A 13,991-nucleotide genomic window follows, 5' to 3' on the forward strand; every position below is an offset into this window, starting at 1 on the left:
GCGGCCCCCAAATGGTTGAAGATAGGTCAGTGCTGCTCTCGGCCCAGAAAATGTTCGCCTTTCGGCCCTAGATTAACATTATGGGTTTATTTTATGTAGAAAAGTGGCTAGCCATTTATAGTTTTCCTAATAGAATATGTGTGGGCTAAATCTGAAGCCAGCTGCCTATGGCTGCCTGTTGTTGCATGACTAAAGCATGTGCGTAGTAATTAGAGTTGGATGAGAATGGATCCTTTAAGGTAGTTTTGCAGCCAAGGTATTGTGGTTTTTTTTTTTTTAAGTATTCTGGGCTGCACTGGAATTCTAGTGGGGGGGGGCTTCGTAAAGAATGAAAGTCAGATATACATCTAAATCTTCTTTTTTCCCCCACGAAGGGTGGAAGAACAATTGAATTTTGCATTGCCCGTTGGTGGGCAAGCCTCAGTGATGTCAGCATTGATTACTCCCTTTCCTTCCATGGCATAGTTTGCACTGCTTCTCAATTAAACGTTGTGAGTATCATTCCGTGTTGTCTTTATTTTGCTTTATGGTTCATTTAAAGGGTGGAAGAAAATGCTTGGAGAGCTATGACTTCTTGGTATGAAATTCTGTAGTCGAGGTTTTTTTTAAAAAAAAATCATGGAGTGTTATTTTAAAATATGTATAGGTTGCCTTTCTGACTCATCCAAGCCTGGTTGACTCATTGTGGTTGACTTAATTATTTATATGCTCATTCTTTTATCTGAAATGTGTTCAGCATTTTATTGTATCATAAATTATTTGAAAGGTTGATATTCCGAGGCTTTTCTGCCTCTCCTGCTTCGTTTGGGGTTTTTTTGGGTGCTGCTCCCTTTTCTCCCCTTCCTTGCTCTCCTAATACCCCAACTTTCCTGCTGTCTCACTGGCTTCTGGCTTCCTGACTTCAGAATAACTGAATGTATTTTTAATAAATGTGGTGTGCTTGCATGCCTGTCTCCTTGTAGAATTTTCAAGCTTACTAACCCTTTATTTTTGGGAAGAGTTGTAGGTCAGTGATAGAGCAACTGCTTTGTTCAATCCCAGGCAATCTGATGCAGGGCTCGGAATGTCTCCAGTCTGAAATGTTGAAGGGTCACTGTAGAATATACTGAGCTAGAGAGATCAGTGGTCTGAGTTAGCTTCCTACGTTCCAGTTCATCAAATGCTTCTTCATGTAGACGTTTGCATTCACACCACCTAATTCATAATAACGTCCAGCAGAAAATAAGTTCTAACAAGCACCCCTTAATTTTTTAGCATGCTTCAGAAGGCATCGTGCGCTTTGATGTTCAGACGACATTGAGATATGAAGACATTGCACCTTCCATAAATCTGAAAAGCTGGGTTCAGACACTAAGGTACAGTAGTTTAAATAAAAAACCAGGGAGCTGTGTTGATCCACAATATGTTTTGGCCCACATGAAATGAAGGCCAAACAAGGCTCAAATGAAGCAACTCTTCCAGAGGCTGAATAGGAAAGTACAGTCATACCTCGGATCCCAAACGCCTTGGTACTCGGACGTTTTGGCTCCTGAATTCCGCAGACCTGGAAGTGAGTGTTCCGGTTTGCAAACTATTTTTGGAACCCGAATGTCCGCTGGGGCTTCCGCCGCTTCCGATTGGCTGCAGGAGCTTCCTGCAGCCAATCAGAAGCTGCACTGTGGATTCTGAACATTTTGGAAGTCAAATAGACTTCCAGAACGGATTCCATTTGATTTCCAAGGTACGACTGTACAGGGATTTTTACAGGAGGGTACGATGTTGATTCCTATCTGCACTTTGTTTCTGTCTTAAAAGTGGCAATGGTAAAAGCTTTCTGCAGGCGTAGGTAATGATTCTGCCTCAGGATACACAGCAGCAAAGTAGTTAAATTGGAAGTTCATGTGCCTAAAACAATGGGATTTTTTCCATTAGTGATATAATGGAAAACCTAAAGCTAGAATCACGAATATTTAGCATGACTTGGGCTAATGAGAGTCGCAGTCCTGAGAGCCACCAGCAGAACAGACTATACTGAGCTCCATTGCTCTGCCCTCCTTAAAGGGCGAGGTTGGATATCACCCAGGTTTTTATATGATGATATTTTTAGTTTGTTGGAACTTTAATTTTGTTGTTTAAATTTTGTACACCACTTTGCGTGAGAATTCTTTCAAAAAAGTGGCATATGAAATTTGTGAAATGTCTTTTTAAAAATGCACCCTGAACCTAGCTCCTAATGCTTATCATTGTATTGCTGAATTACAGGCCTCTGAGTGCTAAAATAAAGCCATTAGGATCACGGGATGTTTTGCCAAATAATCGGCAATTGTATGAGATGGTTTTGACGTACAACTTTCATCAAGTAAGTTTGCATTGTTAAACCAGAATTCCAAAAGAAATACTGTTCTCATATGTAGGTAGGGCTCCAGTGCATTTAACTGTACGTTAAATATAAGCTATGTCCTAAGCTGTGTGTATAAAGATGTGGTTTTTATTACTGAATATCCTTAACACACTCTGACTTTTTTCAGCCTAAGAGTGGAGAAGTCACTCCCAGTTGTCCTTTGCTCTGTGAGCTCTTGTACGAGTCAGAATATGACAGCCAGTTGTGGATCATCTTTGATCAGAATAAAAAACAGATGGGGTCAGGAGATGCTTATCCTCACCAGGTATGTTTTGTTTTGTTTTGTTTTGTTTTGTTTTGTTGTTGTAATGTATTTTGTGTCTTTATCTTTGCTTGTATGTTTTTGCTGTGGACCGCTCTGATGGAGGGCGGTATATAAATTAAATTCAATACATATTAATGTTTAGTTGTATTTATCAAAGAAGGGAAATTGATCAAAGGGACAAATGACAGATTGAACTGAAGTGTTAAGCTCTACTGTTGTTTTTTTAAATGCAGGGTTTATTGTTCACTTTGCAAAGTATTGATTGTTCTTTGTGCCTAAAGAAAAGCTTTATTTCTCTCTTCCTTAGTATTCCATGAAATTGGAGAAAGGCGATTACACCGTTCGGCTACAGATCCGCCACGAGCAGAACAGCGAACTGGATCGTCTCAAAGACCTTCCGTTTATTATCTCTCATAGACTGTCTAGTGCCCTGAATTTAGATATTTACGAAAGCCATGCCCAGGCTCTCTTGGGGAAGAAGAAGGCAAACAGTATGTCTCTGCCACCGAAACATAGCCAGCCCTTCTTTGTTTCCACTTTGCCAGATGACAAGTAAGTAGCTTGCATCCTCTTGCTGTGTTCAACGCTTTATAAAGGTTGAGAACTGTTCTGAGTCTTCAGACTCAGGTAACGAAAGCAGGTGGTTGGTGTTCCCTATGTATTGGCCTCCAGTGGTCCAGGAACCTCTGTCTCACCCTGTCCCTAGGAAGCAATTCCTTCAGTGAAAGGCTTGACCAGAGACTGGGCTAGGGGAATACCCTCAGCTCCTCTTTCTCCAATCTCCACTGAGAATAGATGCGGATGTTTAGATCTCTTTTGCTACCCTCCCAACCTAGCACAGCAAAGCAAAGAGAGCACATTAGGCTTGGCTTCACAGCTTTTGACTCAGTGTGTGTCTTGCCCCAGTCCTTCACAGCTTGGGGGTGCACTTTGCCATATTTCCCAGCCCCTTGTTACACCAAATCTCTTCTGTGACCATTTTATGCGTTGGGCATTTTATACTATGTTCCGTTCATTGTGTGCTACATTTCCCTTTTTGTTAGAGTACCTAAAGGAGCAAGTCCCGGCTGTTACCTTGCAGGATCATTAACCCTTTCAAAGACTGATCTTGGAAAGAAAGCGGTGAGTTGTTTTTGTTTTTTCATAAAAACGCCCAAGTTCATAAACTTGCATTTTTCAAAAAGAAAACTGCCGTTTACTGCCATTTTAAATGGCTGATAATTTTCCACGCAGCTCCAATGCCAAATACTAGGATTCTTCTGTTTAAAAACCAAACAGTTTTTAATACTTTCAGATTCATTTTGAGTGTGTACGTTTGCAATAACTTCCAGTACTTCATATTATCCAACACTTTATATTATGAGAGACACTGTCAAGACATACTTAACATAGTGCTTTTTATCCAGCTATTTTCCCCTTTGATAATGTACTTTTTTGCACAATAGAGCACTAAGTCCTATCTCACTTCCTCTAGACATTGGAGGTTGTTAGTTTCCAATGCTCCCTCGTTTGATGCTCTATTTGTGTGAGGTTTCACCTGCCTTATATAATACAAAGCTGTAAAAAGTGATCTGGCATCCTTTGTATTTATGCAGAGAACTAGGGAAATAATCTTCTCCCTCAAACAGATTTTCATTAAGGATACAAATCAGTAAGCATTGCCACTGAGCGAATATGTGTTCATTTCAGTGATTGCAGTAACAATAGTGTTTGCTGGATTGTGCCCGAGTCTGGTTGCAAAAGTTAAGTCATTTTCTTATTTGCTCACTTCACATTTTTAAGGATTACTTTTTTAAAAATCTACTCTGTGTTGAGCAGGCTAGAGGTCACTTTCCAATAGACATAAATTCCTTCATTCTAAAAGGTTAGGTAAGTGAGCTAAATGTAATAGGATTGTGAGAAGGTGCGACAAAATTTAAGACATTTCCAGAGGTCAGCATCAATATAATTGTGATCCAGGAACTCTCTCAGCAGCCTTATACTTCATTTTTAAAATTAAATCGCCTTCCAAATAAGCTTCTTGGTCAGAGCTGGCCAATTATGGGAAAGGGTTATTCGTCAGTTTCATATCGGACTTGTAGTTTTGTTATGCACCGCTATGCCATGTTGGAGTGGGATTGGGGAGGGAGAATTAGAGAACCACTTGCCAATTGTACCTTCTGGCCACAACTTGGCAGAGAAGAGTGGAGCCATTAGCAGCAGTGGCCAAAAATAGTGGTGGTATTTTCCCTACATTTAGGTTTTTTTGAGCTGATTCTACCCATATAGAATATTTTTCTGCCATCCTGGCTCGCTTTTCTGCCTGCTTGCATCAGTAGAGGTGGAAGGTGATATTGGCAATAAATAGTGCTTACAGTAGATCAGTGCCTCCAGCTGTTTTTGGACTACAACTCCCATCATCCTTAGCTAGCAGGACCAGTGGTCAGGGATGATGGGGAACGCTTCAGTAGAGTATTAACAGTCGATTCTACCCCAGCTCATTTTCTTCTGGGCTGTAAATATTTTATCTACCAATGCTAAAGGATTGCCGTTGTAGCACGTTTTGGTGAAGTACAGCCAGGAGAAAAATGGGTCAGAACCTGACATATTTTTGAAGATGCTTTCAAGTCCAGTTGTCACAAGCCGCTTGCCAAAGAGCCGTCACTGAGAAGACAAGTTGGTCTCAAGAGAGCACCTTAGGCTAGGTTATATAGATATTTAAAGAAATTTAACACGGTGGCCATAGGCTTGCTTAAACCAGTCTAAGTGCTTTGCCCTATATCTCCCTGATCTTATTTTTTGTGTGTTTTGATGCTAAAGAAATAATTTCGTTAACGGTGGCAGTTTTGTGTGCGGGAAAAGCTGTTTACCAAGGAAGGCAGGGTATAATGTATGAGCATGTCAGTGTGTGCTTAATGATTTCAAGAGAACCAAAGTCTCAAGCTGGCTTGAACATTTGGTCAGAATTTCTCCACACAGTCCTGTTGCGGAGTGTTAAAAACAATAGCATCCATCCAGTGGCGTAGCGTGGGGGGTGCAGGGGGGGCCGGCCGCACCGGGCGCAACATCTGGGGGTCAGGGTTAGGGGGCGCAAATCCACGGGTTAGGGGGCGCAAATCCACGGGTTAGGGGGTGCAAATTACTTGCCTTGCCCCGGGTGGTGACAACCCACGCTACGCCACTGCATCCATCATGTTGCATTCCTGCTACAACCAGCGGCATATTCAGTGGGAGACAGAAATTGAGGTGTTCAGTTATTTAGATGTTTTTTTTTAACTTGGGACGGGGAGCAGCTTCCGTTAACTTGTTGCTAAATAATTGAGATTGCCACATTCACTTTATGGTGACCGTGTCAAAAGCTCAATTTAATTAGCTCTCTTTAACATTTGCTTGCTTTTTTAACAACAACAACAACCTAAAGTGCAACAGGATACATACGGATACATTAGTTTTATTCTAATATGCTCAACTATTATCTTATAAGCAATATTTAAAGGGAACAAGGCACTGACTTTTAGGTCCCTGAGTAGAGAACAAAAACATGATGGGAGGAGGTGGCTCCATTCCACAGAGTTTTGTGCATGTGTTCTTACAGTGTGTTATTCTAACTCCCAGGGGCAGTCTGCAGCAAAGCGACAAGGAAAGTTTAAAAAGGTACTGATTGTCAGTTTTTGAAAGATGTGCTTAAGTCTTTTTGCATATGACTTAAAGTATTATACTGAGTTGACTTCTCTGTATTCGCAGTTGCCTTTAATACAAAACGAACCATGCTTCTTGAGCATCACCTCTTTTTTGGAATAGTAACGCATTATAATATAGCAGTGGTATGGGCGTACACGTAAAAATTGGACTTTGCCCTGCAGAATCCATTTGTTTCGAAGGGAATTTTCTCCTACCTAGCTACTCCAACCCTGCGAGACTATCCACCAGCCACAAAACAAAGACGAGATGAACTATACATACAATGTTCATACAGCGTAGTCATTTGAAAGCCACCATTTTCAGGTCAGGACTATAAGGCCCGCCATGGGTTCCATTTGGGCCTGCAAGGGCATTTTTCCCAAACCACACCAAGCTGCCCACATATGACATCAGGCCCAGGACAGGTGGAGGTGCAGCTGCCAGTGCCTTAAAGTGCTTTCCTAGTTGTGAATTGGCAAGAGAGGCTTGTGGTTGAGGGAGTATAGTCAGTTGCTGCAGAAAGTTAAGCCCAAAGCGTGTTATTGACTTCAATGCTCTGTGGAGCTCTCCGCTCTTTAAGCTCTATGGAATCAGCTGTGCTGATTTTCTCTTATTGGAGGAGACTCTGCAGTCAGCCAGTCCTTGAAGGGAGTTGCAAAATGCTGGTGGTCAACTCTTTGCAAGCTCCGCATGATGTCCCCATGATTGCAAGCACTTTAAAGCACCCATCACCTGATTAGCCCACCTGTCTAATTTGGCCTGCAAAGGGTATGAGAAATTCAGATTTGGCTCACCATTCATATATGATTTGCCACCCCAATCTGGCCCAGTATTGCCAGCTTTTAGAGATGACCTGCTTAGTGGGTCTTGGAAGGAGTTCTTTCCCATCACCTGCTACATGGGGTTGTCAGAGACTGGAGGTGCGACCTTCTCTGCGCAGAGAATTTACTCTGATCATGGAGCTGTGATGGCCCAGTGCATTTTCTTAACACAGCTCTCCCCTTTACATTATCATTGTCTGAGTTAAATGATTGCAACGACCAGTGCAAATATTACGATAGAGCCATCGTGATCTAGGCAGAGGGAACGTTACTCCTGGTCCCCCTTGCTGAACAGACACTTCCTGTTCGGCTAGCAACATTTTGTGGAATAGAATTTAAATCTGATTGCATCTGATCTAGTTTATTATAACAGTGTGAGATTGTAAGAGAAGGGGGGCCCTGCGCATTCGTGGTCTCAGAATCTCTGTATATGCTTGGCAAATGAAACTGAGCGAACCCTGTTCTTCCTATGCAGAGGTTTGAGGTTGCTGTGGAGTCTGAAAATATTTCCAGAAGGTGCCTTCAGTCTTCTCTGGGAACGAACAATATTAGTAGCCTGCTCTGTTTTGTGTTCTTGTAGTGAGGGGGGATGTAGCAAACTATGCAAGAGCAGTCTACCAGCAGATGGAGACAGCAGGTGAAGATTACAGGGTCATTACTAATGGTGTTTTCAGCATTTCTTCTCACTTGTTGTGGATTAGCACTGTCCCGTGCTACTTTCTAATGCCAGGAGATTATTGCTGTTTTTCAAGCTCTGTGCGGTCAGTTCATTTATTGTTCAGGAGACCTCGGTGAATTTTTTGCATTGATCCCATAAACCAGGGGCAGGAAACCTCTCTCTTCAGTGAGGAGACACTTACCAGAAAACGCTAACATCTTTCAACTCTACATACTAATTTAATTTGATCATACTGTGGTTTCTGAATTTGTATTGTGATGGTGGTGCTGGTGCTGCTGATTTTATAGCCTTTAGAAGACATTGTTCTGCATCTGTAGCTTGATAGCATAATTCCTAAAAGTGTTTGCCATTTGCCTGGGTCTGTTGTACCTTGGGGAGACTTCTCATGGATTCTTGCATTTTGGGGGCATTCGTGTTATATAATGCTGCTGGAATTAATATTTTGAAAGAAGAATCACGTGTACATAACTATGCATTCACATAATTTCCTCTGAAGCCATGCATGCAACATAGCTCCGTGACTTTCTCTTTGAGCACCACTAATCTCAGCTGACAAGTTTCCTCCTAGTTGCTGTTCCCTTTCTTTTTCCTTGTTCATGAAAGTGTTTATATACAGCCATCTCATGAAACATACGGGCAGGGGGGGGGGGAGTACAATAAAACACAATTGAAAGCAGAATCTTTGAGATGACTGGCTAAATTTTAAGCAGCTGCATGGGCCTCCTGGAACAGTTGTAGAGAACTGGGTAGAAAAGCAGTGGTCTGGCTCTGATCCTTGTCTTTTAGGAAAGGGAGAGCAGTTTCCCTTTTACATGGGTCTACTTCACACATTTCACTGATTCACACTGGAGGCTGTGTGTTGGTTGGGGAGAGCTCAGGGATGAGACCTACTCTCTGGGGAATCAGTAGACCCCAACTGAGATGTTCTAAAAAGAGATGGATTTGGCAGGGACTCTGATTTAGTGAAAGCAAGCTGCTGTATGAGAGTTCAACAAACCAAGGATGGTATTCTGTAGTCATACTTTGTGTGTTTTTCCTTCAGCGGAAAATGGTGGTGTGAATAGTTACCTTTTTTCAGAAGCCTAACATGTATCAAGATAAAAGGTTGTATTCAGTGTAGCATCAAGCAGTTTGCTGTGTCAGCATAAGAATTTATTGTTGTGAATGGAACAGTCTTCCCCCCATGTGGACTCTTAACCTGTTCTAGGGTTTCCCCCCAAGCCTCTAGTGTAAATTTGGAGATGGTGCAGGGCATATGCAGGGTAGGAAAATCCTGTTGCGCTATTGCTACTCCCTGCACTAGTGCAACTACTTAGTTAAATACTGCCCACAGGTATTGTTAAATGTGAGGTTTCACCATGTTGGGGTTTTTGTGTAAAAACACACAAAAAAAACCTGCTTAAAAATTAAATACCTACTTGAACTATGTGATCATGAGAATGATGACAGTGCATAACAGGATGGGAAGATTATAAGATTTTATTTTTTCTCATAGCTGGACTTTTCTGGTCAGGTTTTTCATCTGAACAAAATTCTACCGTGTTACTGCATCAGACATAATTTGTTTGCTCTGTTGGACAGCTGCATCCGATGCATTATTCTTTATTGGGGGGGGGGAGTTAGAAAGGGAGTGTGAGATTTTGGAATCAAATAAGGCACAGCACATTTTAAGTCCGTCTGCTGGGGTCTCTGTGATGGAATGAATGTGTAAGTCTGCTGGCTGAAATGACTTTGGATCACAATTTTAAAGGCTTAGGTGAATATACTAAATCATTTGAGCTACTCCTTGATCATTGCATAAGCTTATCTTCTTGTGCGGCTTCAAACATAAGCAACAGCTCCCTTTTACTACTGCATTGGTCTTTCAGAAGTATAGTGTCAATAGATGTGTGAAACAGTCCCTGGATAGGGTTGTACTTCTCTTAGAACAAGTGAGCAGCATACAGGTGCATTCAGACATTGGGGCTGCCTCTGAAGACAGATGGCCAGTTGCAGCGTCTGCCTGGATGCTAGTGGGGGGCCAGAAAGTCACAAACATAACTCCAGTTTTGTGCCAGTCACACTGGCTTACCAGTGAGCGTCTGTGCCCAGCTCAGAGTGCTTGTCTTTAATCTTTAAAGCCCTAAGGGCCTTGTGAGCAGCTTAACTGATGGACCATCTTTGCCCATATGCTAAGGTCTGCTTCGGGGGTGTTTCTCAGGTGCCTGCCATCATGTTCTGTTAGGTTGAGAAATGGGGCCAATTACTTATGGTCCTAGAACTGTGGAACTCCCTGCTTTTGACTTGTGTATCTGTAACAGTGTGCAGGCAAACATTGGTGACCTTTCTCTTTAACTGAGATTACAATTCACTTGTGTGTTTACAGAGTGTACTGTATTCTTGCTGATGTGATGATCATGCTTGTATCTTGCTTTGCTCTTGTTTGTGTCGCCCTAAGAAAAAATACTTGGAAATAAATGCGAGAGAATACGGCTGCGCTTTGAGTACTATGCTTTCCCCCCACTTCTGCAGGATATAATTCCAGTTCACTATCATCTGATCCCATCGCCAATAAAAAATAAGAATGGCAACAAGGAGAAGGAGAAAGAGCCTGAAAAGGAAAAAGACGCAAAGGATGAATTTGCTGAAGCTTTAAGAGACCTGAAGATACAATGGATGACTAAGTAAGTTTCTGTTAGTCTCCTAGTGTCAAATTGCATCCTTCAAAGAACGGATTTATTAATGAAGTTTATGTCCCTTTCCCATGGTCTGCTACCCGGGGACTGCTCAGTCAGCAGCTTCATTCATACTTTTTTCTCTTTAGGCTCGAGACCAGTGACATGTATAATGAATTGAAAGAGGCCTTCCCTAATCATCTGCCCTTGTATGTTGCAAGACTTCATCAGCTGGATTCTGAAAAGGTGAGAAGCATTTAAAAGAAACACCAAAATTGCACTTGGCAGTTTTAAGTCTGCTCTTGGCCACTTATTTGTACTTCACGTATCTTAAGCTTTGAATTCAGTGCTCTGGGCAGCTGGGAATAGCGAACCCTCATACCTACAGGACCGCCTCTCCTGGTATGCCCCGCGGAGGACCTTAAGGTCCATAAATAACAACACTTTGGAGGTCATGAGCCTCAAGGAGGTTAGATTGGTCTCAAATAGGGCCAGGGCCTTTTCAGCACTGGCCCCGACTTGGTGGAACGCTCTGTCACAAGAGACCAGGGCCCTGTGGGATTTGACATCTTTCCGCAGGGCCTGCAAGATGGAGCTGTTCCGCCTGGCCTTTGTCTTAGACTCACTCTGACCCCTTATATGGGATCTGGCATATAAATTTTCCCTTGGTTTTTTTGCTGGCCCATGTAGGACCAGCATGGATAGCTGGCCCAGGTGAATATCTGATGTTTCCTCCCTTTATGGTCTTGATTTATGGGCTACACTAAAATGAGGCTGCATTTTAAGCTGTATTTTAAACCATATTTTAATTAACTGTTTTTGATTTTTTCTATTATGTTTTATTGTAATTTATATTTGGTGTTAGCTGCCTTGAGCCCGGCCCTGGCCGGAGAGGGTGGGGTATAAATAATTTTTTATTATTATTATAACTTAAATTTTGTTCAGGGGATTGGTACTTATATAGATCAGTGCTTTGGTGAGGTTGACGCATCAGAGCAGGAGTTGGAGATCAGAAATTGGCAGTACTGAGAAACAAGCAGCAGAACGTTTTAGTCTTCCAGAATATTCTGTGACTGGTTTTAAGGTGGTCACCCTTGAATAAAGATACTCCAAAAGAAAATTCCAGTGTGAAGCAACTAAAGCAAAATAGATTGGGCGTTTCAGTTCTGCCACATGTAGGTCAAGCCACAATCATACAATTTTATCATGCTACATGTGTTAAATTAGCTTCTCAATACCTGGATGTTTATAATCGCTAACAGTGCCCTGTTTGCTTCTTGGTAATCATCTGCTTGGTAATCCTCTTGCATTTTCCTCCCCTCAGACTTCGTTCTCCCTAAATTCACCACCATATATATGTACATAACATAGGGCGTAAAGGTTGGAGTGTTGGGCTAGGACCTGGGAGTGCAGGGTTTGAATCCCAACTCAGCTATGAAGCTCACTGGGTGACCTTGAAGCAGTCACCATCTCTTGGCATAACCTACCTCACAGGGTTGTTTTGAGGACTAAATGAGGAGGGGGAGAATCCTGTACATCACCTTGAGATCCTTGGAAGGTAAAGGTGGTATAAGGTAAAGGGTAAAGGGACCCCTGACCATTAGGACCAGTAGTGACTGACTCGGGTTGCAGCGCTCATCTCGCTTTATTGGCCGAGGGAGTCGGCGTACAGCTTCCGGGTCATGTGGCCAGCATGACTAAGCCGCTTCTGGCGAACCAGAGCAGCGCACGGAAACGCTGTTTACCTTCCCACCGGAGCGGTACCTATTTATCTACTTGCACTTTGACATGCTTTTGAACTGCTAGGTTGGCGGGAGCAGGGACCGAGCAATGGAAGCTCACCCCGTCGTGGGGATTCGAACCGCCGGCCTTCTGATCGGCAAGTCCTAGGCTCTGTGATTTAACCCACAGCGCCACCTGCGTCCCTTTAAAGGTGGTATATAAATGTAATAAATAAAATAATAAGTTTTCCAATTTAGGATTGCCTTTCCTTCATTTGATGTTGTCCACAAAAGCCTATGCCATAGTAAGCCTGTTAGTCTTTAAAGTGCCACAAGATTCTTAATACAGTTTTGCATAAACCTCTTTGGCCTTTTCCTCCAATGCTGCTGAAAACTAGTAACCACCAACAATATTTTATTATCCGGTATTGTAGCAAGAACTTAAACTGGTAAATGATAGAAACATATTCAAGTTGCTTCTTTTAGGGCTATGTGTTGAATATGTTTCCCCCCAATATTGTGCATCATAATTCCTGATCTTACGTTATTGGATCCATGACAGAGCTATTGAATGACTGTACACGTTAGCCTATTGTTGCATTAATGTCTCTTCATACATGAGTAATAATGCAATGTGCTTTGTTTGTTTCCACCAGGAAAGAATGAAAAGGTTGAATGACATTATTGAGGCAGCTAATACGGTTATCTCACATATTGATCAAACAGCCCTCGCCATTTATCTCGCTATGAAGACAGATCCCAGACCTGATGCTGCTACTATAAAAAAGTACCTAACCAGTAAATACTTTTTCCTTGCATCTTATTTCTGCAACTTGGCCTAAGGCTGTCCCCACTTCGTAGCTTCCAAGATTAAGTTACTCTAAAGATGAAATTGTTTTAAAGATCAATTCCATGATCCTGATAGGACAACACTGGCCACCAACCAACATAATGTCCATTTGTTGCAGTGAGCCTTAATGTGTTGAACTTTTTGTGTTGGATTGTGGCCAGTGACAATTAGAAGCAGCTTTGAATTGAAGCTTCTTCTGCCCTAAATTTTAGGATGAAATAGATGGTAGTGGCTGGGATTTTTATTATGGGTGTTGTAAGTGGTTAGAGACCATGAGCATGAGCAATCAGGCAAGAGTCTTAAGTTCAGAATTGAAATCCACAGGTTTTATAAGCAGCATCTTGTGAACTATTATTCAATACAGAACGCTGAAATATTCAGAATAATTACTGGACTGGGTTAAGACCAGAAATCTTGCATTGGGAGTACATTATAACTCAGTCTCCCCCACCCCTCCAGATGTTTTAGATCACAACATTTGTTTTCCTAGTAAGAATATTGCATAATGCAACGCATCCTTTTATTTAAACCTTGTGATAGTCCTATATGATATTATTTGAAAAACTTTGACATCAGTTATATTTCACCATCTTTTTAAAACATGTCTTAAGTATCAATATCTTAAATAACTATATGAATCACCTTTAAAGATTTCAACACCAAACATTTAAATGAATTATATAAATGGGTAGAAATTCAGTTCCCTTAGAGCAGTAAGCGATCTGACCTTAAATCTGTTGTTCCATATATGAATGAGATTGTCGGGTTCCATTTATTCATTTACTCCCTTATTATTTTATATGTACAAGTCATCCCTGTCAACTGCCAAATTTCCAGCTGCTGTCAACTGCCAAATTTCCAGCTGTTCCCATATCTTTCTAATTTTTTCCATTTTCAGAACTTGGCTCATTTTTGCAAAAGCATGTGTACTTGAAAGCAAACTGCAAGCATTTTTACATGA

The 13,991-nt window shown here is 41.8% G+C and overlaps 1 protein-coding gene across 4 annotated transcripts in view; it reads left to right on the plus strand.

The window, feature by feature from the left end:
* TPP2 (tripeptidyl peptidase 2) overlaps nucleotides 1-13,991 on the plus strand; it is a 42,819-nt gene that overhangs the window by 24,661 nt on the left and 4,167 nt on the right. Inside the window, exons 18-27 of one of the 4 annotated variants that reach the window (XM_083610418.1) lie at nucleotides 375-491; nucleotides 1,255-1,355; nucleotides 2,242-2,338; nucleotides 2,508-2,645; nucleotides 2,953-3,197; nucleotides 3,689-3,767; nucleotides 6,240-6,278; nucleotides 10,317-10,468; nucleotides 10,609-10,705; nucleotides 12,837-12,967. In XM_083610418.1, the coding sequence (XP_083466544.1) occupies nucleotides 375-491; nucleotides 1,255-1,355; nucleotides 2,242-2,338; nucleotides 2,508-2,645; nucleotides 2,953-3,197; nucleotides 3,689-3,767; nucleotides 6,240-6,278; nucleotides 10,317-10,468; nucleotides 10,609-10,705; nucleotides 12,837-12,967 (1,196 nt within the window). Of the gene's footprint in view, nucleotides 1-374; nucleotides 492-1,254; nucleotides 1,356-2,241; nucleotides 2,339-2,507; nucleotides 2,646-2,952; nucleotides 3,198-3,688; nucleotides 3,768-6,239; nucleotides 6,279-10,316; nucleotides 10,469-10,608; nucleotides 10,706-12,836; nucleotides 12,979-13,991 lie in introns of all 4 variants that reach the window. The other 3 variants (XM_083610420.1, XR_014547211.1, XM_083610419.1) reach the window with 3 other exon arrangements.

The sequence above is a fragment of the Podarcis filfolensis genome, assembly GCF_964270895.1.
Source record: "Podarcis filfolensis genome assembly, chromosome: 4".
NCBI classification, from domain to species: Eukaryota; Metazoa; Chordata; class Lepidosauria; order Squamata; family Lacertidae; genus Podarcis; species Podarcis filfolensis.